The 27873-nt window shown below is 39.8% G+C and overlaps 2 protein-coding genes across 2 annotated transcripts; one reads left to right on the forward strand and one right to left on the reverse strand.

Annotated features, from left to right (window-relative positions):
* Positions 1 to 7096: 7096 nt before the first annotated feature.
* LOC131901520 (endogenous retrovirus group K member 6 Gag polyprotein-like) lies at positions 7097 to 8788 on the reverse strand. The gene is given in 1 exon segment (XM_059252633.1): positions 7097 to 8788. A coding segment is annotated over 1 exon segment (1692 nt).
* Positions 8789 to 14424: 5636 nt separating this feature from the next.
* Positions 14425 to 25960, forward strand: LOC131901521 (zinc finger protein 120-like). Its single transcript, XM_059252634.1, has 4 exons — positions 14425 to 14548; positions 21830 to 21956; positions 22155 to 22215; positions 25801 to 25960. The coding sequence occupies exons 1-4, from the start codon at positions 14528 to 14530 to the stop codon at positions 25868 to 25870; spliced, it is 279 nt and encodes a 92-aa protein (XP_059108617.1). The 5' UTR covers positions 14425 to 14527; the 3' UTR covers positions 25871 to 25960.
* Positions 25961 to 27873: the final 1913 nt, after the last annotated feature.

The raw sequence follows: 27873 nt of genomic DNA on the forward strand, positions 1-27873 counted from the left end.
TGAGGACCTGCTGGGTAAAGCCACGAGGAACCCGAGAACGGGCTCCCACAGGTCCCCCTTTCTTAATATATAAAAAAATAACTATTAATGGCTTACAGCAATCTCCAAGCTGTTACACCTCCCAATATGGAGTAGAGGATGATATAGATGGCATTTCTCTTTTGAATTAGGTCCAAGGTGACTACAGCAGTCTTAGCTGCCTCAAGCCCTTTCTAAGCCAAAAACTCTTAAGGCGACTACAAACTTAAAGAATCCCTTAGCTTCATCATTACCATTAACAGGTTAACATAAATATTGCTATACATAGTCACAATTCTCTCAATCTTATAACACAAAGCAAACTCTTAACAGAACCATTTGAATTAGCATATATGGTGCTAAATATAGTTAACAATTTTCTCCGCCTTACAACTTTAACTCAATCATTTGAATTTTCTTGCTAACAGAACATAGGAAAAACTTCGATGTATTCACATCAAACTTAAATATTTCTTAACTCCACAAAACCAGGGTGCATTAATATCAATAGGTTTCTGCAAACATAATTCAATCTCATAACTCCTCCTTTTCTTTATAATTTTTTAAACAAAATCTCAAACCTAGTTAGAGGAATCCAAACATATATAATTCCTACAAACCCATATTGAAAAGCAATCTTCTCAATCTAACCATTAACACTTTGAAAACTTAGCAAAACATCCAAAAGCAGTTTCATAATAAAACTCTTTACACTTTAAAAGTAGTCTCTTAATATACCCCATTTGCATTTCTTACTAACAAAAACATGACATTAATCCGCTCAAACAACTTTTGAAATTAGACTAAGGAATATTAACTCTCCCCCTTTTCTTTATAATTTAAGCAAAATCTCAAGCCTAGTTAGAAAACCCAAACTTCTGTTTAAACAGTTCCGTTTGTAACACAAACCAGTTGCATAAGTAATTCCATTTTACATAAACAGTTCCACAAAACAATTCATGAATCACCAGTTAATAAAGCATATATGCATACACAAAACTGCATCTTGATTCTAGGTAGAAATAAATTTCTTCATTTAAACAGTTCCATTTTTAACCCAATTCCAGAAAACAGTTCCTAGGTCATTACTATAAGTAAACTCAATTGTCCCATTGCAATGAAATCTCTATTCATTTCATTTCTTAAGTCCCAAAATTCAAATGATAAATTCTGGTACTAGCCTTCCAAATATGAAGAAATCCATAACCAAAATCTTTCTGTAGTTTTATCTCATTTTAAGTTCAAAAAGTTCAAACAAGAAATAAATTCTGGTATCAGGCTTTCACTTCCAAATATGAAGAGACATTTTTCAACCAAAACTTTTTGCTGTTAAAAATTTTAGTTCAAACAAGCGTCTCTGAACTTATTCTCAAGCCAGAGACCTTTTTAGGTACAGTAGTATTCTAAACCGCACCGTTTTTGATGTTAGCTCAGGTTTTTCTGTGTTGCATCGATTTTCCACGGATCTCAGCTGCAGATGCCTTGTTGTGCTGGTTCTCGAGTCCGCCATTCTTAGCTTCTTAGTGGCTTCTGGAGCTTTTGAAACCATTCAGACTGCCTACTTTGCAGTCTGCTGGGACACTAACCTTCTGTGTCTCGGGTTCTTTCACCATATACATTAGGAATAGATTCATGTTTAACATTTACACTTTCTTACAAATTCACATATAACATTAACATCTACTTATTTATACTCTTTAAGAGAACTATAGAACTACTTTAGCAAATATATTTCTTACTACTTCTTATGTATTTCTTATGTTCTTATTTAAACTTACATTTACAACTAGCATCTTTACTTATTACAAGCTTATTACTACATGTCTTAGGACTACCTTAGATTCTTCTTGTAAGCTTATATTCTTAAAGGAACTCTATAGATCTATTTTACAAACTTTTATAAGGCTATCATTAGCATATATTTAACTTAGCAAACACCTAAAGATTTCTTAACACAGATCTAACAAGAGAATTTTTACAAACTCACATATCTTATTTTCATCTTTTTCTATTTCTTACTCTTAATTATTATCACTATCTCTATTAGAAAGATTCTTAACTAGACAGGAAGTACATACATCATTTCCAAAGTTTAGAGTTTATAGTCAGCTTTGTTATAAAGCACTGGGATTTAGTGAGTGTTGTTATAGAATTGTGATAGTTGTTGCTAGGGGACTATAACCTTCCCAGGATGATGCCATACTCCAAAGTTGCCAGTTCTCTCAGCCGTTCCGGACCGGCAGAGATGCACTGTTAGCGGTAAACAGTTTTTAACTAGAGGCTGTCCCTTCATCCAAATTCATAATAGTTCCCCTAAGTGCTTCAATTCTAAGACAACGTTCAGTGTATAAACTGTTTTCCCTTGTTTTAAGGATTTTAAAGTGGCTTGTTTGCTCTTATAGGTAGCTTTCTGTCATCCAGCTACCGTAAAAACTTTGCACAGCTATTAGGGTAAATAAGGCATTTTACCAAGGAGCCCCAAACCGCGAAGCACCTAGTTCTGTATCCTTTCAATTTTTCATTGGAACTGACACTTAGACAATTTTCCTCCTTATTCTTTTAAAAGCTGTATTTTAAGTTTACCATGAACGTATTTTCGAGCTGACAAAAGTGTTTCAGGGCAGTGTCGCCATCTTTAGCGAAAAACTACCTTTCCCAGAATGCATTTCCCTTATATCAGTCCATAATAGTATCAGTCCCTTAAATCAGTCCTTTATATCATTTCCCTTATATCAGTCATTTCCCATAGTTCTTTTTGGGTCTGAGAGTCAACTTTTAAGTTCTTTTTTTACCAGACTTGCTTACAAATTCTTGCCCGGGAGGTTTGAACAAAGTTTTTTGCTTTTGCAACGGGAGATTTGACCCAGAAAGGTCCTTATTCTGATAGGAAAGCTTTTTTCAGATGTCTTTTTGCAGCAGTGGACCTACCAACCCGGGACTTGTAGGAAAGTGGACAACTGTGCTGTTTCCACTGGTTTTAGTTTTGGTTGTTCATTAGCAATCTTCCCCTGGGTCCTGCACCTTCCTGCCTCAGCTCTGTGCTCCAGGAAGTTTACCACTGCAGGAACCCTAGTATCCCCAAAATTCACCCCAACTCAGAGATGCTGGCCAGTCGCCTCTGGGTTTTTGGTCAGAAGCGAGGATACAATGCTAACAGTTTGCATGCTTCAGGGGATCTTTGCATTAGGACGATTAAGAGACCTTTTCATTCTGAAATGCTCACTCAAACAAAACCCTTGATGCCTCAGCTCAGCTGTAACTGAAAAACTTGGCTTTTTGGCTTTTCTCAGGTAAAGTTTCTTGCCCTTTGGGGCTCTCTGTAGCTCTTTACCCACACTCTCCCAAGCGTTTCCCTCAGGGTACTCTGACCCACTGTCTTTTACTGGCTTGAAGAGACAGAGCTTAGAGGTTTTTTAGGAACTTGTCCCTGCCTCCTGAATTGCAGGATTTTTAAAGCTTGACTGAGGGTGAAATTACCGTATTTAGCTGCTGTATGGTCTTTGCCAAATACCGCACAGCTATTAGGTGATATAAAGTATTTTTCCAAAGGAGCTAGTAAAGCCAAAAGCAGCACAGCTCCGAACTTTGTTTCCTCACTGTTTGCATTAACCAGTGACAAAACCTCAGAAACACTAATCGAGCCACTTTCCTTCTGGTTTCTTTATAGAAATGTCATTGGAGCTGACCCTTCCTTAGTTCCACGCTCCTTACCAGACGCTCCGGTAACCACTGAGCTTCATTCTCCTCTTGTGAAAAAACACAAACATGTCCTCGACCCCATATTAACACAGGATCGGGACCCTTCCATAATCCCGAGCAGGGATCTTTCCATTTCACTTGAGCAAAAGTCGCTTGGGTGCCACTGTGCCAAAATCTATCTGCAGCAGACTGTTCATAGACATCCATATTCAAAAAGTTCAGAACAAAAAGAGCATGATTTAATGCATTATGTGGCGATAGAGGGTAAATTTCTTCCTTTTTTATATTTATTTTTTGAAGTTGTATTTTAAGACTGCTATGAGCCCTTTCCACAATACCTTGTCCCTGAGGATTATAAGGAATACCTGTTTTATGTACGATTTCCCATTGGGTACAAAATTGTTGAAATGCCTTACTACTATATCCAGAACCATTATCAGTTTTAATAATTTTTGGTAAACCCATATATGAAAAACACTTCAAGCAGTGCATAATTACATGTTTTGTAGCTTCTCCAGGTTGTGCACTAGCCATTAAAAATCCTGAATAAGTATCAATGGTCACATGTACATATCTTAATTTGCCAAATTCTGCAATATGCGTAACATCTATTTGCCATAGATGATTGGGAAGAAGACCTCGAGGGTTTACCCCTAAGTGAGGGACAGGAAAATATTTTGGACATACCCCACATCGTTTAACTATTTGACGAGCTGCTTCTTTGGTAAGATTGAATTGCTTTCTTAAGCTTTTGCTATTTTGATGATGAAGAGCATGTGACTGTTGAGCCATTTCCACTTGGGATAATGCTACTATCTTTGTTAACTTATCAGCCATTGCATTACCCTCAGCTAAAGGACCAGGAAGACTGGAGTGAGCTCTAATATGGCCCACAAAGCATGGCAGCTTTCTTTTGTGAATAGCATCTTGAATTTGTTGAAACAACATTTGGACTTGGTTGTTATTAGCGTCAATATAGGGAACAGTTTCTATGACTTGAAGAGCTCTATAAATATATTGACTGTCTGTGTATAAGTTCAATGATCTGTCTTCAAGAACCTGAAAAACCATGTTCACTGCCCGTAATTCCACTATCTGTGCAGAGGCTGGGGTTGTTTGTACTACATAACTTTTTCCATTAATAACATAAGCAGCCTTTCCATTAGAAGATCCATCAGTGAAAACTAACACAGCATCTTCTACGGGGTCTTTCATAACAATTTTAGGAAATACAAAGGAATGCATTTGAGCGAATTGTAATAATGGATCAGCTGGGAATTGATTATCAATTTGACCTGAAAACTGGGAAAAGGCAATTGCCCAAGAATCACTGTTTTGAAAAAGCCAATCAACTTGCTGCTTTGTAAAAGGAACATTAATTACCATAGGTTCTTTACCAAAATAACGTCTAGACTCAATTCTGCTTTTTTGTACCAAGCAAGCTACAGATTCATAGTATGGATTTAATGCTTTGGCTGGTGAAACAGGAAGATGTAGCCATAAGAGAGGCTTGTTTTGCCATAATACTGCTGTAGGAGTATGTCTAGTGGGCAAAATATGTACATACCAAGGTAGAGCGTAATTAATGTAATGTACTTGCTGGTTTTGAATAGCCTTTTCAACTTGCAGAAGAACTTGTCTACCTTTTTCAGTTAACTCTCTGGGTGAATTAGGGTTATTATCTCCTTTTAAAATATCACTTAAAGGTTTCAAATCACCAGTAAATACTTTTAAATAAGGGCGCAACCATTGAATCTCCCCCAATAATTTTTGAAAATCATTTAAAGTTTTTAACTCATCCTTTCTTATTTCCAATTTTTGAGGCTTTATCACCTTAGGGTATAAGACATGTCCTAAATAATGAAAAGGCGAGTGTCTTTGCACTTTCTCTGGAGCGATAATTAACCCTGCACAGGTAAGACAGTGCTGAAGCCGTCCGAAAGTGTCAAGCAAAATTTCTTCATCTTTATTCGCAAGCAAAATATCATACATGTAATGAATAATATAAGCCTGTTGAACTTGCTCTCTAACTCTTTGGATAGCTTGAGCTACGAATTTTTGACACAGTGTTGGGCTATTGACCATTCCTTGGGGCAAAACTTTCCAGTGGAATCTTTTCATTGGTTCTTTAAAGTTGACTGAGGGAACACTAAATGCAAATCTTTGACAGTCTTGGGGAGCTAAAGGAATGGTATAAAAACAATCCTTCAAATCCAAAATAATTTTATACGTATTTTCTGGTATAGCAGTAGGGATAGGCAATCCAGGCTGCAAAGCTCCCATAGGTTGTATGGTTTCATTAGTCTTTCTCAAATCCTGTAATAATCTCCATTTCCCTGACTTCTTTTTGATGAGGAAAATAGGAGAATTCCAGGGAGAATTAGATGGTTCAATATGACCACTATCCAGCTGCTCCTGTACTAACTGCTGGACAGCCTGTATTTATTCTTCTGTTAGGGGCCATTGATCTATCCACACAGGCTGATCGGATTTCCAGGTTATAGGATCTGCATGGAGTACAGGCTGCTCAATGACCCTTCCTAAAAATGCTCCATAACGTCCTTATCTTTAGGAGTTAAAGATGACATTTCCATTACCTTTTGGTCAGGAACTTCTTGTTCATAGATAGTTGTATCGGGACTATATAAGTATATTCCCATACGGCTCATAACATCTTGACCCCACAAATTTACCGGCAAGTGAGGGACAATGTATGGCCGAAAAGTCCCTTCATGACCTTCCTCATCTCTCCAGGAGAGCTCATTGCTGCTCTGCTCAGGACTCTGAGTTTGACCAATCCCTTGCAGCTGTGTAATAGTCTCCATTTTGGGCCACATGGCAGGCCATTGACTAGCAGATATAACAGATAAATCTGCGCCTGTATCTAAAAGACCCGAAAAAATTTTCCCATTTATGACTAATGTAAGTTCTGGGCGTTGTGGTCCTATGGCTTGTAGCCAATAGGCATCTGACGAACCGAATCCAGCTTCTCCTCTCTTATCTCTTTTAATTGGATTTTTTGTTTGTATTTGAGGAAGTAAGATTAACTGTGCAAGTCTCTGACCGATCTTTATTACTGAAATTCTTGTGGGTGAATGTGTCATCACCTTTATTTCTCCCATATAGTCAGCATCAATCACTCCAGGGGCAACTAGAATTCCTTGCATGGTAGTACTACTTCTGCCCAACAATAACCCCACAGAGCCCTGTGGCAAAGGTCCATAAACACCTGTAGGGAGGGCTTGCATTCCCATTTCAGGGGTCAAAACTGTATAGATGGAAGAACTGAGGTCTAATCCAGCACTACCTGGTGTTGCCTTATAGAGGTCTTGAATATATTTCTTTGCCGGAGGATCGACTGCTGAACTACCCCAAAGGTCTATTTTGTCGGGGCCTGGGGCGGGCCCCTCTGTCCGTTTCCCTGGAACGGACTCTTCTGGGTGTTTGCCCTTGATGTGCATTCGCTAGCCCGGTGTTTCCCTCTCCTACATCTTGGGCATAACCCAGGGTCTCTATTTGATCCGAAGCCCCTTCTCTTGCTAGGGCAACTTCTAATATAATGTCCCATCTGTCCACACCCAAAACAACTTCCAGGAGGTCCAGTATCTTTCCCTTGTCTGAAATTAGGGTGTCTTTGCTGGTACAGAACATCCCTAACCGTTTTTCCTTGTAATGCTGCGGCCATGACTATCCCTTGATTGTATGATGGTCCTATATCAGAACAAAGTCGGATATAGTCAGAAATGTTTCCCTTTTTTCTAAAAGGGCGTATCGCGGCCTGACATGCTGCATTGGCGTTTTTATATGCAAGTTGTTTTACAAGTAAAAGTCCAGCTTCTGAATCGCTAATTAATCTGCTAGCCGTTTGCATTAATCTGGAAACAAAATCTTGAAATAACTCATCAGGCCCTTGCCTTATCTTGGACAGATCCTCAGTTTGTCTTCCTGATGATGGAAGCGTATTCCAAGTCCTTTTGGCAGCGGCCTGAACCTGAGCATACACCGCTATATCAAAGTTTAACTGTTGACCTGTCTCTCGATATGGGCCTTCCCCAGCGAGCATATCAAAGGTGATAGGAATTTGTTGTGCCCGATTTATTTCAGCTGTGGCCTGACACTGTTCCACGAACTCACTTTTCTACAGCAGATAGTCACCTCCAGATAGACATGCTCGGGCCATTTGTTTCCAATCACCCGGGGGCAAAACTTCTAAAGCCAGGCTTTCTAACAATGCTGTTGTGAAAGGAGCAGTTGGGCCATATTGACTACATGCTGTTTTTAACTCCTTAAGCTGTTTGAAAGGAATGGGAACATGCACTCTTATGATATTACCCTGGCGGTCCTGGTCTTCCAGGACCGGGAACATCTGAAAGCCTTGAATTTCTTCCCCCTTACTAGCAGCTTCCCGGAGGCTAGCTTGAAGAGGAGATGTAGCTTTAACAGAGAGGGTTCGCATTGCCTCAGAGGATTTCTGTGCTATGGCAATTACAGGTGGCTTTTCCATTCTAAAAGACGCCTCCCTAGGTGAGTCTAGTTCCACCCCTACAGAGGGAAGAGGAGAGACTTGGAGAGTTTCTATTTTTTGAGTAAGAGAAGTTACTAGGCTTTTCAAGTTTTTCAGTTTATCCCTTGTCTTATTCCAAGATTCTTGTTCCTTAAACTTAGCATCATGGCCAAGAGAAACCGGACCCTGTTTAAGCGGTGCTGTACAATAATTTTCAGGTTCTGCTGGTGGAGCAGAGGGTTGTGTCTCCACCTCATCTGCCTTAGGGAATGATCCCTCCTGCTTTTCAGGGTTAGGATCTAAATTATCCCGGATTAATGCCCACAGGCCAAGGGCTTCCACGGGAATATTTTCTGGCCCGTGTTTTTCATAGCATTTTTTTATTTCAACTCCAACTCTCTCCCAGGAATTCTCATTCAGCTTCCCATATTCAGGAAACCAGGGACACAATTCCTCTACAAACTTTAAGAACCTCTGTACTTGTTGTAGTTCCACTTTAATGCCTTTGTTTTTTAGTCTTTCTACAAGTGACTCTTCAAAGGTCTGCTTACTATTTTCCTGCCCCATTTTGATCAAGAGGTCTTTATTTTTTCTTAAAGCGACTCACAGATAATTCTCTAATCTCCAGGTGATTCTAATCTTGTACTTCTGAGAGGTTAGAGGCTTTAGTTTTTAAGTTTAAGAGCTTTTGAGAAAGATGGAGGTTTTTAGAGAGATTTTCCCAAGTTTTCCAAGAAAAGCTTTTAGTTTAAGAGAAAGATTTTTTCCGAGAGAAAGACCAACTTTTCCCAAAACTTCCCAACTTTAAACTTTTTGGCTTTTTACACCCCCATTTTTTGCCTCAGGGAGAAATCACTTTCTCCTGCCGCTCAGACTTAGCATTTCAGTTGTCCCCAGGACAAAAGCTTCCATAGGAAAACTTTTTCTTCCCCATAAGCTCAAAGAAGAGCTTTTTTACTACCCATAAAGCCCAAAGAAAGATTTTTTTTCCCCCAGTTTGTGTTCTTAGCCCCCAAGTTAGAAAATTGAAGTTTTTCTGTCTAGTTGCCTTACTTATTTTTTCCTACACAATCTTACACTTCTAAGTTTTTCCTACACTATATTACTACCCTATGCCTTATACTTCTTTTTCAGATAGAAATTGAGAAAGGGATAGAAAACAGAAAATTTTGACAGAAGAGAATTTCGCTGCAGCATCGGACATCCTTCCAGTCCGCTTTCCTTTTCTCTCGAGGATAAAACCCCTGCCTCTCAAAAATATATATATAAAAAATATATATTTTCCATAACACCGGCATGCCTCATCCACTGGCAGGGCTGAACTCAGCACTTTCGCCAAAAACTCTGTAATAAAACTATTATTTTCCTTTATCTTTAGTCCCTATTACTTTGTCTTTAGTCCCTGTTCACTTGTCTTTAGTTCCCCCCTTTTTTTTTGACCCCCCTTTTTCTTTAGTCCCCTTTTTCTTTTTTCTTTAGTCCCTGTTCATGGCGCCATTCTGTGGGGCGTTTACCCAACCACCCCCACAGTTCCCCAGAGTTTTCTTGAGTGCGAGCAGCAGGAAATATTAGATAGAAGGATTTATTGCGGAGAATATTGCGGAGATAAACAGATAAAAAATAAAGGATAGCCTCGAGAGGGCCTGGAACCTATTCCAACGGGCCCCGACTGCCTCTGCCCCAGGGTTTTTATAGAGACGCCAAGGGGTGGAGCAAAAGACCTCCTCCCCCAGCACAGCCAAGTGCAGATCATCTCAGACACCTGCACTCAGGCCCGTGGTCTAATCATCCTCTATGAGGACCTGCTGGGTAAAGCCACGAGGAACCCGAGAACGGGCTCCCACAAAGGATGTTCAATCAATCAGGGAGAGATCTCTGGCCTTGGATGAAGGGGATGCTGAGGGCTTCTCTTGTATCCCAGCAGAGGCTCCTGCAAAGGACAACTTGACATCTAGTGTAAGGAAAGCTCTTAGCAATATCAGTTCCCATGACATCTGCTGCTCTTCCCTAGACCTTCTATTGTATCCTGGAGAGCCCTGGCATCCTCTGTGATGCCACTATGTTGTGGCAACACCCACTGTCCTTGGGAAGTTTATTCAGTGCCTTCACCATTTACTGATGAACATGATGGCATACTGAAGAGTCTAATTCAGAAAGAGAATGGAGAGGTTAGAGAAATCAGAGAGTGACTGAAGAAAGCTGACCTTCAGCCTCAATGTAAAACATCAAGATAGAAATGGTCAAGAGAATCATGCAATGAGTTCTGTGCAAGAAAAGGGAATCTTCCTGGAGGAAGTGGGCTTGTGCTGAATCTTCCAGTAATGGGGAACAGAAAGCTGGAAACTCTGGGAACCAACAGAACTTCCCTGCTTGTCATGCCTCTTGAAATTCAAGGATTCCAGGATATTAATTGTTCTGGCTGAGAAGTCGGGAACTGGTAAGGCCAATGCTTTATTTTTTTTTTTATTTTTTATTTTTTGGTTTTTCGAGACAGGGTTTCCCTGTGTAGCTTTGCGCCTTTCCTGGAACTCACTTGGTAGCCCAGGCTGGCCTTGAACTCACGGAGATCCGCCTGGCTCTGCCTCCCGAGTGCTGGGATTAAAGGCATGCACCACCACCGCCCGGCTTTTTTTTTTTTTTTTTTTTTTTGAAGGCCAATGCTTTATGCTGGGAACTCTTGGCTTTCATTCTTTTTGGTAGATAGGCATTGATGTGTGAACATGAGACCGACATTAAAGTGGGACGGATTAATGAGATGTGCCCATTTCAAGGCAGGACATCACTCTACTTCAACCACAGTGGCTAACTTTAGTTATTTCCCAGCTGCTCTGTGTTCCTCTGTTGTCAGTGAGGTGACTTGTTGAGTCTGGTGACCATGTTCTGCCCTTATATGTCTTCTCCATCAATAGTTATATGGTTAGAGTGACCTGTCAAGATATTTGGGGAACCTCTAAATGACTGGTGTGATTATGAACGATGACAATTTTTTTCCTGACTTGTTAACCCACAGGCTTGTGGACTCTGCAGCCAAGTTGAATTCTGAGTCTGCAGCTGTGAATGAGCCTGAAGAGGTTATCTCCTTGGTTACTTGGAGCATGTGCCATGAGGGCAGAGAAAACCAGATAGCTGGGATAACCACTTCCCTTCAAATAGAGGAGACAGATGAGTTCCCCAGAGGGGGCATCTGAAGCACAGGACAAAATAATTTGCGGTGTCACCGAGTCACTGGTAAACAAGCTTTCTCAAACATTTGATTAGGACTCAGGGTGGTCTGTTCATTATCTTTGCCTTGTGATACTTCAAGTTCATTTATGTTCATCTACCCACAAGGAGCACCAGAGAGCCACCATCCCACCAAACCTTCCTCACCAAGATGCAGGTGAAGCAGAAGGTGCAGACTGACCACTCAGCTACAGGAAATGACCATTGAAAGAAAGTAACAGTGAGATTGCCTGATCTTTATCACAGAAGAGAGCGTGAAGAATAGGTATTCATTCTTTCAAACCCTGTGGTTTCAATCTCAGGTTCATTCTGTCATCATTACTTCATTTTATATAAGGTCTGTGTTTCTGGTGGGCTGTATCTTCAGGCTATGCCTTCAGGGTATGCCAAAATCATGTCTCTGAACTTCTCCCAAAGGTAGAACCTCAAATGTAGACAGGAATGACATGAGGACAAAGACTATTCTGCTTCCTCTAAAAAGAAACAAAAACAGAGCCTGTGGCATGAGTCATAGTACTCACAGACTTAGACAGTGGTATGAATTACCAGCATGACTTTGAAGAGATTCTATCAAGTGCTGTCTAGTATGAGATGTTAGTTGCTGTGAGTTTGAGTTAATTTTTTTGTTACTTACTTTAAAAGGCCTTGTACATTTGATTCTCCAAGCAGCAGTTGGAGAGGCCTGGTCACACATCTAAATGTGTCCATACAGGGACTCAGACTGATCCCTGCTCCTTTTGTTCCCCTCTGAGAGGACACACCTGCATTCATTTGTTCACCATGAAATTGATAGAGTTCTCCCACTCTCACGCAGTCTCTCTTTCTCTGCAACCAGAATTAAAGATGACTGTGTGCTTTTATGTGTATGCTGGAAATCAAATTCTTGCCTAGGTCATCTTTACTAGCTAGCCTCTCTGGAGCTGAGTTGCAATCTGGTTACCCTTTGCTTTACATCTAGTATCCACCAATGAGTGAGGACATACTGTAGATTAACCAACCATCTTATTAAATAAGAAACACAGAGCCAATACAGAGATGAAGCCAAGAGATCAGATCAATAGCTAAGAGCTAAAAACCTTACCCTTCACTGTTGCTGTTGTTTTACCTCTCTGAAAAAGAGACCTACTTCCTGTGTCTGTCTTTTTTATAGAGTTTCTGTTCTGCCTTCTCCTTGGTTGTAAACCCAACCACATGACCACCTAGTCACTGCCTGTCTATGCAGACCTCCAGGTCTTCTATGGTTGGTATTGAGATTAAAGGCATGTGTCTCCAATACTGGCTGTATCTTTGAACACACAGAGATCTTCCTAGCTCTGCCTACCAAGTGCTGGGATTAAAGGCATGTACCACCACCGCCCAGCTCTTGCTATGGCTTGCTAATACCTCTGACCCTCGGGTAACTTTATTAACATACAAATCACATTTCAGCACAAATAAAATATTGTTATAACATACCATGTTTGTCTTTCTGAGTCTGGGTTACCTCACTCAGGATAATATTTTCTAGTTCCATCTATTTGCCTGTAAACTTCATGATGTCATTGTTTTTCTCTGATGAATAGTACTCCATTATGTATATGTACCACATTTTCTTCATCCATTCTTCAGTTGTAGGGCATCTAGGCTGTTTCTAGGTTCTGGCTATTACAAATAATGCTGCTCTGTTCAAACATGTGTCCTTGTGGTATGATTGAGCATTCCTTGGGTATATGCCCAAGAGTTGTATAGCTGGGTCTTTAGCTGGAGATTGATTTCCAATTTTCTGAGAAATCACCATACTGATTTCCAAAGTGGCTCTACAAGTTTGCACTCTCACCAACAGTATAGGAGTGTTCCCCTTGTTCCACATCCTCTCCAACATAATCTGTCTTCAGTGTTTTTGATCTTAGCCATATTTATTTTTGAAAATGATTCTATGGGACCAGTGGCAGACACTTGAAATGACTTTAAGAAGTATTGTATAATTCTAATTCTCCAGTGCTCATTTCTTTTCTTTTTTTTTAAATTACTAATTTATTTATTATGTATACAGTGTTCTGTCTACATGGCCAGAAGAGGGCACCAGATCTCATTACAGATGGTTGTGAACCACCATGTGGTTGCTGGGAACTGAACCCAGAACCTCTGGAAGAACAGCCAGTGTTCTTAACCTCTGAGCCACCTCTCCAGCCACGCTCCTTTTCTTGTATGTAATTCAGTTTTCTTCTTTTTTGTGTGTGTATGTGTGAGTGAGGATATATATATATATATATATATATATATGTATATCTCCAACAAAATGGATGCAGCAGGTTGTATTAATGTATTTCAGCTTACTAATTCACCTAACTTAATAAGGGAGAAGTTGGAAAGGATTTGGGAAGTGATAGAATGAAGACATAAAAGGGGAAAGTGATGTAATTGCTCTTGTGTATCAATTTACAGAAAGAAATTTTAAATTAAAAAGGGGCTAGATTGACCACTCACCAATTGAGAGAACTGAGTGTTTTTATAGAGGACCCAGGTTCCATTCCCAGAACCCACTTGGTAGCTAACCATTTATTATAATTTTAGTCCCAGGTAAATCCTTCCTTCTTCTGGTCTTGTTAGACACTACACACAGACACATGCAGGCAAAACATTGTATACATAATTTTTTAAAAAGATAGAAAAAAGAAAGAATAAAATTTTTTACAGTGATGTCATAGCCCTTAGCCATAAAATAAGCCAGGGCTCATTCAAATGAACTCCTGCTGGTGTAGCATGCAAGCAGCTGTGATCCCCTGCTATGTCAGCCTGCTCAGAGGGAAAAACAGTTTTGATCTAAGGTTGATAGAGATCATTATAATCGTCTATCTAGGAGCAAAGTAAATAGTGCTCTTAGGTGACTTTTCCTTGAAGATATCTGTATTTGTGTTCTCTATATTTTGTATCTGTGAGAATTGTGGCAATGGTACAGTTACCTTTTAGATCAAACATCAAGATTGACTGGTCACATAGGCCCCAGAGCAATCTACTTTTTACTGGGTCATTTCCTTCATTTTCAGCTAAGACCTTGTGGTACAAGATGAACATGCCAGAGACATTTCTTTCCATCATTTATATATGTTCCTGCACAACTTTGAGGTAGGAATATCCATAAATGTCTCTGCTTTTATATTGTGATCATGATCAGAAGTGGATTTGTTAACTTAGCAAGCTTAAGAATATGCAGAGTAATACAGGAATGTGTCCAGACTTCCTAATCAAAATCCACATTCTTCCTTTGTTAAGGAAAAGCATTGTTTTGGAAATAACTCCCATGCTCTCTTTGCCTCCCGAAGTTAAGAAATCTTTCTCATTTTATCTGTCTTGTCTGGAGTGATCGCTATTCTTAATAGTCAAGCTGACTACCTCTTTAATTAATTAAAACCCAAAATATTTGTGTAAACATGTGAGGGATTTTTTTAAAGGTTTTGAAGTTAAAGACACTTCTTTAATTTGGATCATTTTAGGTGATAGGATCCACTTTTAGCTGCTTGGTGGCAGTGCACACTTTTAACCCCAGGAAGCAAAAGCATTTGGATTTTCTTTTTTTTTTTTTTTTTTTGAGACAGGGTTTCTCTGTGTAGCTTTGCGCCTTTCCTGGAACTCACTTGGTAGTCCAGGCTGGCCTTGAACTCACAGAGATCCGCCTGGCTCTGCCTCCCGAGTGCTGGGATTAAAGGCGTGCGCCACCAACGCCCGGCACATTTGGATTTTCTGAGTGTGAGGCCAGCCTGCTCAACAGAATGAGTTTCAGGGATACAACGATAAAACCTTTCTTGAAATAACCAAAAAACTAATCAACAAAGAATAAGATCCAACTTTAATCTGGGTAGCAACACTTGGTGTCAGCCTACATATATAAAGGATATTGAAGAAGGAAGTTCTCTCTTCACCTGCTTGCCCTAGCTCTGGTTACCATTTTTTTTTACTTTACTAGCACTAGAGCCTACTTCCTTAAAATTGTGGTGTATACTCAAGACCAGCCCAGCTGAGATGTCCAGCCTCATGTACTGAACCACTGCTGGACTTTTCAAATTTCCATTGGTAGACAGCCATTGTTAGACTAGCTCTACCACAGCTTGTGAGACATTCTAATAAATCCACTTTGTACACACATGGAGAGATTCCTTCTACCAGTCCAGTTTGTTAATATTCTGATCCTGGCCCTTGGCGGCAATCAATGTCCTGACATAAAAGCTTATTCTTAAGAGAAATTTCCACCCATTTCCCTCTCTCTCTCTCTCTCCTGCTTTCCTATCAGGAAGTGTGTGGACCCTTGCACTCCTCCCTCTCTTTCTCCCCCCCCAACCCTTTTTTCCTCTTTCTCTTCCCCTTCTCTCTTCCTGCACTAAATAGACCTCTTCACTCAGTGCTGTCCGAATATCATCTTTGTCTGTCACCAGCAGCAGGGCACCTTGGCTCTCTACCTGCCAGAGCCTTCTTTATACAATTCATAACACGGTTCATGTACAGAAGCTTGAATAATGCAGTGGGTTGTTTTGTTTTGTTTTTTCAACTGCCCTAGGAGTAAGATATGCTGATTGTTAACAGTGCTTGCAAGCATATTCTTCCTAGCTTCATTATGCTTTAAATATTCAACTTTCTTTGAAGCCTACCCTTTATTATTATTCATTTGCCAACAGTGTGCTCTGATTTTCAGGAATAAAAATCCTAAAGTAATGAAGCCATATCAGATGAGAGAAAGACCTATTATCTTGTTTGTGATCTACTTCCTGCATTTCTTTCCTGGTTGTATGAAGTCCCTGTGACAACTAGGTAAAAAGTGGGTTCAGTTCACCTGACCTCAACTTGAAGTCACAAAACAAACATTTCCTTTTCTGTCTTTTAATCTCTCTTTAGTTGTTAATATTCTGGGCACCCTTCCACCTGTGGGACGTGAAATCACTCCACCCGACATAGTATAGTGGGCTGTACATGCTAGCCACACTGTGTCCAGGATGAAGAAGGGGAAGTGCCTATCAAGAGCAGAAAGATAGCAGGGTCTGCTATTGGAGCCAGGGGCAAGTGCTATTGAAATGCAAATGTTTAGAAAAGGTCTGGGTCTGTGGTGGAAGGCAGGGTCAGGAACCATTGTGCTGTGACTTTAATCAGAGTGTAACCCTATGGGAGGTGCTCTTGTCACTCAGGCCTCACTAGCCTATCAGGCCCTCGAGGTGACCTGCCAGTCAGAAGCGGTACAGGGTTCTAACACCTGCTAGCTTCAAGCTTGACTTTGAAGGGAAACTGGCAGCACCAGTTTTGTGTTGTGTGCTGTGCTGTGTGTGCTGTTGCAGAGAGCTGAGCAGAGAACCTGGGTGAGTTGGGAAACCACAGCATTGTGAGTAAGGTTCAGGAGCCAGAGTGGTGGGTTCTTCTAAAATCTGGGTGGTAAACTTCAGCCAGAATCCCTGTCCTGTGAGGTCCCATATGGTCCTTGAAACTTCCTATTCCCAGGGTAGGCCTCTGGATAACTTTGGCCTGTGGACCAAATCTGTTCACATAATTGGGAGTAGGGAGGTGTGTATAGAAACATCTTTGTAGTCAACTTCAACGTGCTTTTGGTGCGCTCATTGAAAGCAGGCCTAATTTGCCCAGTACCTTCTAGAGGTTCAGCACTTAGTATTTAACTTTCATGTGTAAGATCCATTTATAGTTAATTTTGTGGAGGTTGTAAAAAGCATCTCATGTGTTGGGTAGCACTCCACAACTAATATATGAGAGAGAGAGGAGCTGAAATAATGATATAAAGCATTTACTAATTCTTGAGACATAGTAAGTCTCACAAAATAGAATTTAACTGAGGGAGTACTGCCTGGAAAAAAAACCCTGCAAATCAGTGGTTGCACACACCTTAAATGCCAGGACTCAGAAGGCAGAGCCAGGCATATCTCTGTGAGTTTTACACTAGCCTGGTCTGCATAGCCAGATCCAGGACAGGCTCCAAATCTGCATGGAGAAACCCTGTCTTAACAAAAAAAAAACAAAAACACTGAAAGATGAGTATTGTAGCCAGGCCTGTTAGAGATTAGGACAATAGGATATACATTTATTCACCAGGATTGTCCAGACACTTGACTGCAAACCATTACAAAGGAGCCACATCTGATATACAACAAGCCACTAGGCCTAACACTATATCAAAGAATGGGATTCTAACTAGCAGCTCATTGAGGCATTACAGGGTCATAACAAACCTTAAGTCCTGGCATGCCAAAAAGTTCCAGTTTTCTTCTTGACAAAATCCTAGTTGTGCCAGATGCATGATATAAAACCAGGTGACAACAATTTGAAAAGTAAAACACTAACAGTTCAGTGGTGGTGGTGCTCGACTTTGCTGAGCACTCACTCAAGAGACAGAGTCAGGTTCATCTCTGTGAGTTTGGGCCCAGCCTGGTCTACAGAGTTATGTCCAGGAAAGGATCCAAAACTACATAGTGAAAACATGTCTCAATGAAAAAAAGAAAAGAAAAGAAAAAAGAAAAGTAGTACACTCTTTTATTAAGTTCTATACTGATCAAGCAATGATTTCCTTTAGTCGCTCAGTCAGGGATTAGGAACATTGTTGGGAGAGCCTGTAACAACCCGGATCCTAAGCCTTGGGAGATTCCTTAAAGGCATAACATATTGACAATAGAACAGAGCTCCTTCCCTAAAACCAGGAATATGCTTTGAAGAGCAGGCAATGGTCTTGAATCAGGGCCTTTGTGGTGGGGTTGCTTCAGATTCCAAGAATCCAACTCTTTCACCAAATATGGCTATGGTTAGCTATCCACAGATCACTGTGGGCTTAGTCAGTAATAGTCTTGAGATATCCTGTTTCACCATATGCAGCATGGTTTGATTAGCCTCCTCTCTGAGTCTGTCCTATTGTATGATAGTTTCTGCTGACTTCCTAAACGATTCCCATTTCCTTCCATTTTGCCCCTAGAAGTATTATAAAGCTGCTACTCTTCTTAAGATGCATAGTTGACATGAGACATACCTTGTGCAAGATCTCCCCATCCCAGCTTTTATCTTTTCTACCTTATACTTTTCCTCTCTTTCTCATCCCTTGTGATCTTCACCTCAGGATCCTGTCACCTAAGAAGGTCCTGCTCTTTCACATCACTGGGGTACTTAAGTAATAATTTTGGAAATGTCTTTACTGTGTAAGTTTCCCATCTGTCCAAGGGGGTAGACTTGCAGTCTTCTGTCCCTCTTTAAGTTGTTCAGTGTGTGACCTAGAGCCTGAACCTAAATGTCACAAGATTGATAGAATATGTGGAATGTGGGGGGAAGGTGAGGGGGGCAGGAGGGGGGAGAACAAGGGAATCTGTGGCTGATATGTAGAACTGAATTGTGTCGCAAAATTAAAAAAAAAAGAATATGTGGAATGCAAACTTTAATCACAGCAGGATAAAAGCAAGTTAGAATAAAAAATGAAATACCAAAGGTGATTTTGTTGTTAGGTAGAACCTAAATATGTTGTCTTTTCAAAGAATGTTGAGGATATCAGGACTTTATGTGGCAAAAATCATGCAATGATTATACAAGGTAATCCCTACTCCTAGAAAGGAACTTCATACAAAACTTGCTGTACCTGTGGTCCAGCATGTCAGTGTGCACCTGAATTAAGAAGTCAAACTTTGCAGGATCACCCATCATCTACTGGTCCTGGAAACAAGAAAGAATCAATATTTAATGTCATGGATTCATAGTCTGGAGGTTCAGTTCAGCATTGTTGCAGGCTTCTATGTTTGAGAGTCAGAAACCCAGTGAGGAGAGTGGGAGATACCATTTCATGGAGTTGTGAGGATGAAGCCTGGTGTTGCTGGTTTTTGTCTTTAACTCTTTACTCTTTCGGGGGACTGCCACTCAGCCCTCAAATAAATCATACACAGGGAGGATTACTCTTTCTTATAAGTGCTTAGCCTCAGTTTGGCTTGTATCTAGCCATCTTTTCCTAACTTATCTACCTTAGGCCTCTGGGCTTTTATCTTTCTCTATTCTGTATACCTCTCTTTACTTTTGATTCCATGGTTTGCTGTGTAGCTGGGTGGCTGACCCCTGGTGTCCTCTGCTTTTCTTGCTCCTTCCTTTTTTCTTTTCAGTTTTGTCCTCCCAAGTGTTTTCTCTGCCTGCCAGCCCTGCCTAAACTTTTCTGCCAAGCTATTGGCTGTTCAACTCTTTATTAGACAAATTGGTATTTTAGACAAAGTATCACAGCCTCACAGAGATGAACATATGCAACATAAAAGAATACAACATATCTTTGCATCTTTAAAACAATTGTTCCACAGCATAGACAAATATAACACATCTTAATATTACACAACAGCCTGGATTGCATTTTGTGACCACATGATGTTGGGATATCTAAAGTATGAGACATCTCCCATGGAACCCTGTCTGAGATGAGGTAAAGAAATGTATGAGAAATTGCATGGATAGGGCCATCTGAGCCTGCTGATATTGAATCCTCATGCACCTGAGACAGAGATAGAGAATTTGAAGTCTGTCCTGCTCTACTTCAGTCTTGCCTTTGCCTAATCTTCCCTTGCTATGTATCCACTTCTCTATTTTAGAATTTGAATGGCATTCTGTGCAACTGTATGTTGGAAAGTTATAATCCATTTTCGGAATTTACAAATGTCACCATCAAGAGTCTGTCTTGAGTGTCAGAAGAGACTTGAACATGTGAAACAGTGGAGGAGCTGTCGCAGACTATGAGGATCATTGAAGTAACTAAAAGCATTTTCTTCATAGATGATCATGAACCTATAGGTACCTGGTTTAGAACATCATTGATTGAATGAAAAACCTCTCAGACACAATGATATATGGGAACATGTGTCTCTCCTTGGTGACTTTCTTTTGATTGCTTCTTTAGTAGGAGAAGCCTTTTGGGAGCAAACTCCTCACTAGGTGTGTGATATGCATCTCTATAGCCTCAACAGATTTCCTGTTCTTTGTCTATACTAAGTTGTGGTTGAAACTAATCAGCCAGCTTCCTGGTATTGTCATGCCTTCACCATTAGAGAATCTATCTCAAAATCACAGAAGATAGAGTAGAAGCAATTGCTATTCAGTGCTAAGGGAGTTTGTTAACCTGGTCTTTTAATTATGTTGGTTATTTTTGAATACAAGGTTTGTCAGTGTAGTGCTTCGTGGCCTGAAAGGAGTTCTGTACACCAGGCTGGCCTGGAACTCAGAAATCCCCCTGATTCTGGCTCCCAATTCCATGGATTAAAGTGGGTGAACATTCCTGGCTGTTTTGTTCTTATATTATTGGGTGATGGGCTTGGGATGTAGGTTTTTGTACATGTCAAGCTTATGCTGTTGTACTGAGCTTCACTCATATCTTGAATTTTAAAATTTGGCACCAGTTGTCATTCTATTTCTCTATTTAGCATGTATTCATGATATTAATATTGATTGAGCCATGTGAATCATTGCATTGCAGGTGCATGAACTTCCTCTGCCTGTTACATTTATTTTGAATTTTTAAATGAATATGAGTATTTTATCTGAATGCATGGATATGCATTATGTGGGTACCGGGTCCTCACAGTGATCAAAAGATGGTCTCAGTAACCCTGAACTTGGAATAATGGATAGTTGTGTTCCCTCATATAAGTACTGACAATTGAGCCCACCTCTATCCAACACCAGCAAGAGCTTTTTACTAGCTTTCCATCTCTCTTGCCATGTGTTGATTATTTATGATCAACATTTTTATGGCTAATGCTTTCATGTTTCCTTTTATAACTATTTAAAACTATTATAGTACCTTTTAGTAAATTCATATTTTTGTTATAGTTTGAATTGGGGCACTTCTTGACGACTACAGAACTAAAGTAAATGCATAACACTTTGTAGGAACTACAGGAAAAACTTCTTAGTTCTTTCTATCTTTCTTTTTCTACTGATTTTTGCTTGGGAGACAGAATCTTAACATGTACTATTGGTTTGCCTAGACTTGATTGCATACAGTAGGCTGGGATTCAACTCAGACTCCTTTCTCTTCTGAGTCCTACAGTTAAAGGCATGTGCCAATACACCTAGTTTATCCATCTTATTTTTCTTCTCTACAGTTAGTAATTGTTCATACAATTTCTCTCATGTGTACTCTGTACTGTTAATCTGTTTAATTGTCTCTATGTTTGTCAATAAACATTTCTCTTGCAAGGTGATATTCCATTCAAAGGGTACAGAAATGACAGAAGTGATCCTCCTATTCAGTTTCCTTCTAAAGTGACTGGTTGACTACATTATAATTTGTATGTCATGAAGTAAGTGTGGGGAGCATCAGAATTATTTGACTCTACTCTCAAAGAAGTATACATTTACATTGTTGTCAGTATTATGGTTTCTCTTGTACACATGTATGGGATATTTTAGAATTCAGTGACCTATGATGATGTGCATGTCGACTTCACTTGGGAAGAATGGACTTTACTGGATCCTTCCCAGAAGAATCTCTACAAAGAGGTGATGATTGAGACCTACAGGAACCTCACTATTATAGGTAAGACAGTGTATTTTCCTTCACATTTTAAAATAAGAGGTCAACTGTCCTTAGGTTTTGGATGCTGATCTGTCATTTGATTGAGAATTAATATTAGGTGAATAAATTAGTCATATTCTAAGATTCACTGAAGATAGTAACATAAATTTTGGACAATTTTAAGGAAAATAACATATATTTTCTGGTACTATATTTTAGGATACAATTGGAAAAACCGTAAAACTGAAGAGTATCCTCAAAGTTCTAGAGGAGATGAAAGGTAATTTTCTTGTGCTAATTGATACAAATGTGCCTCTGAGGAAATTAAAATGTGTCCTGGAAGTTTTAAACAAAAGCAACAGTGTAAATAACACAGATTAAAGTACATCAATGATTATTAAATTTGCAAAGCATTCTTTTAAAAAAAAGACAAGGGAACAGTGACTTATCAGATATTACCATTTGAATCATAGCACCATGGAAAATATGTTATAGAACTGACAATTAATTCATTTTATCCTACTCATATTACAAAAGTATACATAGTGAAGAGGTGATAATTATATTTTTAATCTTTCTAATAAGCACATAGTGAATAGTAAAGGTATTGTACTTTGTATACTTGTTGTGACTGTGCTACTAACAGAGGGCGCAGTTAGAGTCAAAAGTCAAATGGCAGTTAATGTGAGGAAACCTTAATCCATATACCACAAGTCCATGAGTACAGAAAGTCAAATTGTGAATTGAATGGTATAAAACTTTTATTGGTTAAGCTTTCTTTACTAGATATGTCATATGTCTCTCTGGATACAAGTCATATGAGAATAGGGATATAGAAAGACATAACATTCTCGATTCTTAGAGGAATTAGAAGATATATAGCAGTCCTCATGCTTAATATGCTTGTTGAATTTGATTCAAGTATACAAGTAATTAGTTTTCCAGGTGTATTTTTGATGCATCAACAAAATCACTATGCAGAAAAGTTCTATCAGTAGTAGGACTTGAAAAATATTCTTTCTGTCCTAGTTCATTTAGTAAATGTACGATGACTCACAATATAGGAAAATTTATTAATGCAACACAGACATTAAAACTCTGACATTTTCCAGTTTTCTTCGAATAAATGAATAATCATATATAAAAATATTCTGTATATGTGAACCATGTAATATAAGATCTTACCATTACAAGTATCTTCACAGAAGGAACGTGTGATGTTGAACCTGTCATGGTGCTGCACTGCCTTAGCTGCCACCACATGATCTGCAGGGGCACTGGGATAACTGGTCCAAGAGTATTCTAAACTCAAATCTCCACAAAATGAGGGGAAAATACAAAGAATACAAAGAGGAGAGGAACTGACACTAAAAGTCTTCAAAAGATGGTTGACCATTTAATCCAAGCCACAAGAGTGAGTTTATCTCCAATGTGGTAAATAGGCAGCAATTGGAGCACAGAAACTCACATGTCAGGTGTTCCCCTTCTTGAGTTTATACCTCCTATAAGGAGAGAAAAGGAACTTTGAAGCGTAAAGTCTCACTTGTCTGAATGGGATCATTTTCTGCTTCCCCGATGCCTGCAAAACATTCAGTTTGGAGCTCTGAATGGTGGTGAATCTAGAAAACATTCAGTTTATGAGAAGATCCTGAAACTTGAACTGAAGTGTGTCTAAGTCTAAGGCAATCAGGCATCTACAAAGAGCTGTGGAGTTGTGAAGAATTTTTAGAGATAGACCTTTGGGTGAGAAAGCCCAAGGTTCAAATGCCAGAACAATGCTTGAGGTGTACCTGAGGACAAGCTGGCATGAATTGTACTCAACAATCACTCATCTGTGGGAGTGAGCTAACTCCATATGCCAGAAACTATGGTTGCTTATAACTCCAGTTGCAAGGGCTCTGATTCCATCTTCTGGTCTCTGCAGGTACTGCACACAGACACAAGCAGGTAAACACACATATACATAAAACAAAGCTTAAAAATGAAAGATTTATTTATTTATTAGGTATACAGCATGTATGACTGCAGGCCAGAAGAGGGCACCAGATCTCATTACAGATGGTTGTGAGCCACCATGTGGTTGCTGGGAATTGAACTCAGGACCTCTAAAAGAGCAGTCAGTGCTCTTATCCTCTCAGCCATCTCTCCAGCCCTGCGTGGTGCACACTTTTAATTCCAGAACTTGGGAGGCAAAAGAAGGCAGAGCTCTGTGAGTTCAAGGCCAGCATGGTCTACAGAGTGAGTTCTAGGACAGCCAGGGCTACACAGAGAAACTTGTTTTGAAAAACTAAAAAACGTAAAAAATGAAATTCTTGAAAGCCAGGTGGTTGTAGTGGATGCCTTTAATCCCAGCACCCAAGAGGCAATGGCAGGTGAATCTCTGAGTTCAAGGCCAGCCTGGTCTATAGAATGAGTTCCAGGAGGGCCACTGAAGCAACAGAAAAACCAAAAATAAAAAATAAAATTCTGTACAGTGATATCACAGCCTTGAGATAGACAGCAGTCAGGGCCTAGTTAAAATGAACTTGTTCTGGTCCTGCATAGAAGCATTTGTGGTCTTCTGAACCAGCTTACTTTTAGGCAGAAGAAGTCTTATTCTCAAGTTAGAATAGCTCAGAATAGCTGTTCATTTGAGACCACTATTCACAGTATGAATAGGTGACTTTCCCATGCTGGTTTTTATATTTGTGTTCTATGTCCTTTGTGTGGGAATTGTGGCATTGATGCATTCTTTAAATATATCTTTTAGGTTATGCATTATGTTCTATTTCTCTTTTAAGTCATGCATCATGATATATTTGTATTTAGATCATACTGCATGATCAAAAAGATAATTTTGCTCTATAAATCTCCATCTGCCTAAGTGGCTAAACTTGCATTCTCCTGGCCCTATTTACATTGTTCAATGTGCTACCTCAGGCCAGACTTATGAGAGACTTAAGGATGACAGCACAAGTGGCATGCAAAATCTGTGCCAGACTGGCTTCTCTTCTGACATTAACTACCACTTGATGCATGTCATTATTTAAGATATTCTTGTTCATTAAACTTTTAGGTGTGTGGAGAAATTTATCCCTGGGGAGGCATATTCTCTTAGAGCAGTACCTCCAGCCTTGTAGAAAAAAAAATTCTGAGACAAACTTTCTTATGTTGGCTCTGGCAGCCATGAGCACAATCAATTTCACTGTGTTGTCCTTGTGATTGAACCAACTACAATTTTAGATTGAAGAACTCAATTACCACTGAGATTTTAAATTAAAAATTTGGGTTATGTAGTCAACTGTCCATTTCAGTAATAGGGAAAGGATTTTTGTGTGCTTGGAGACTAGAATAGAAAGAGTAATTTATTGTGTACTCTGCTGGGGCAAACAGGGTACGCAAACAGCTACAGAAGTCACTATTATGAAATACCACCTGATAGTGGCAGGATTGGTGATTTTGTAATTCCCCAGCATGTATTGATCCATGTCATGTGAGTGAAAGCAGCCTAGATTTTGGGTGGACAATTTGGGAAGGTTAGCTTGAGCCCACGAGTATTGAATTTTGAACAATAAATTATCCTATGCAGATATTTTCAATCCTGCTTGTCATGGTTATTTCCAATAGCTGTAGCTGTGTGTGCCAGGTCACAGGTCTCAGCAGCTAACTTTGCACATAGGGCCATGGTGATATGATATCTTATTAATACCATTCCCTCTACCAGAGAATGGTGTTTTATTTTTGAAAGTCAATAGAGCCCTGTGTTTTTTCAATTCTATTTATCTTTTTAAAAAGACAATTATTTGTTTCACTGTTAAAATTTGATTTTGTTTAAATGCATCTCTGCTCTAATCTCTTATTTTCTTTTATTCTCCATTTTTTTCAGGTCATTAAGAATTTCAATTCTCGCTACTTGGACTCCCAGAGTGAGAATTGTTGAGACCAAGGTTGGATAAAGCACAGGGACAAATAGCCAAATGAACGGAAACACATGAACTATGAACCAATGGCTGAGGGGTCACCAACTGGATCAGGCCCTCTGAGTTGGTGAGACAGTTGATTGGTCTGATCTTTTTTGGGAGGCATCCAGGCAGTGGGACCTGGTCCTGTGCTCATTGCAGGAGTTGGCTGTTTGAAACCTGGGGCCTATGCAGGATCCCTTGGCTCAGCCTGGGAGGAGGGGACTGGACCTACCTGGACTGAGTCTACCAGATTGATCTCAGTCTGTGGGGAAGGCTTTGCTCTGGAGGAGATGGGAATGGGGGGCGGGCTGGGGGGAAAGTGAGGGGGGCCGGAGGGGGGAGAACAAGGGAATCCGTGGCTGATATGTAGAACTGAATTGTATTGCAAGATAAAAATTAAAAAAAAAAAAGAATTTCTTCTCATTTTTCTCAAGTGAGTTGATTATTTACTTCTGTCTAGAGCAATGTCTCCTGTTGCTTAGGCTTGCCTCATACTATGCAGTTGAGAATTGCTTTGAACATCTAATTCTGCTTCTGCTGCCCAGTGTGGGAAAGAAAGTTCTGCAAACTGCTTCAAGACTGGACCTAAACTGGTCATTGTGAAGTAAAAATAGACTGGTAAATGAGTGTCCTCCAACTTCCTCTGATTTTATTGCAAACTTCCATATGAAGAGGGACCTGTGTAAGAATTGAGTTCACTGACCAACTTTAAAGCAGGTGTACTGTCCTTACAAAAAGGGATGGACAAGAAGAAGCCTCAAAGGTCTTTGCCTTTGACACTAGCTCACCTTAGAAATAAGTAGTGAGGTGATCAATTTTATGTATTTTAGATGATTATTAATTGTTCTGACTGGCCATTTGCATCCAAAGAACAGGGAATTGAGAATGTGGATAAAGAACTGAACTTATCACAAATCGAAACTACAGTAGTAACACTAGTTTGACCAAAATAGAACTGGACAAAATGGTGTAGCCCTGCCTAAAAGAACTATTATTTTACAGGTTTAAGATGAACAACCTGAGAGAAAATGTGTGACTAAACATGTGGTGTGCTCTAACACAAATCCCTAGTCTCTGAAGGACATGGCCATGTAGCCTGTTTCAATTTTTTAAAATAATTTTTGGGGATTATATTACCTCATTTGCATTGTTGCTTTTCTACTTCTAAGCCTTTCCATAGACACATCAATGTTTTTTTAATTCATGATCTCCTTTTCCTTAAACAGCAGTTACTGTTTTATGTGACTTAAGTTTGGCTGCAGGATTTCTGATCCATGAAGAAAATGGTAGGCTGCCCTGGCCAGTGACTGTGTAATGGAATACACACCTCTTGGAAGAGGAACAGAAAGTGCTCTGAGAGACTGGAATAGTTTTTACTAAAATACATATTTCCCAGACTAGAGTACTGTCTGCCCCTAGGGTAGAATCCAGAGCTGTGAAGCCCTGTGCTGCCTTAGTCATTTGATCTTCCCTTATCTATGAGAGAAGCTACTACTGTCCTGAGGCCCTGTTGGAGACAAGGTATTGAGGAACTTTGGGCAAGCCTAGCAATCAGGAGCACCAGTAGGAGGTAGATTATGAGTTTTTTCAAGGGTTCTCCTCTAATTCAGACACAGGGAACCATGAGGTAGACCATCAGCAACGCCATGGAGAGTGGGGATTCATTGTTTTCCATGGAAGAGGAACAGGATGGCTGAGCTGTCAGATCTGCTGGGAGTTCAAAGGATCATGTGACAGACTGCTTCTGTCGGAGAAGCAAAGAAAGAAAGGAAACTGTCACCATGAGGCAGTCTCAAAAAAATGGAGGGTTGGCTGAATGAGAGCTTTCCTAGCATGTGTGAGTCCTATATTCAAATTTATCATGAAAAGGTACAAACAAAAATTTGGGCTAGTGAGATGCTTCAGTATGTGGGTAAAGGTGCTTGCCTTAACCCTGCATCTGCAGGGCCAGTGCGGTGGAGGGTGAGAACCAATTTCCATAAGTTGTCCTCTGACAG

The sequence above is a fragment of the Peromyscus eremicus genome, unplaced genomic scaffold, assembly GCF_949786415.1.
Source record: "Peromyscus eremicus unplaced genomic scaffold, PerEre_H2_v1 PerEre#2#unplaced_105, whole genome shotgun sequence".
Classification (NCBI taxonomy): Eukaryota; Metazoa; Chordata; class Mammalia; order Rodentia; family Cricetidae; genus Peromyscus; species Peromyscus eremicus.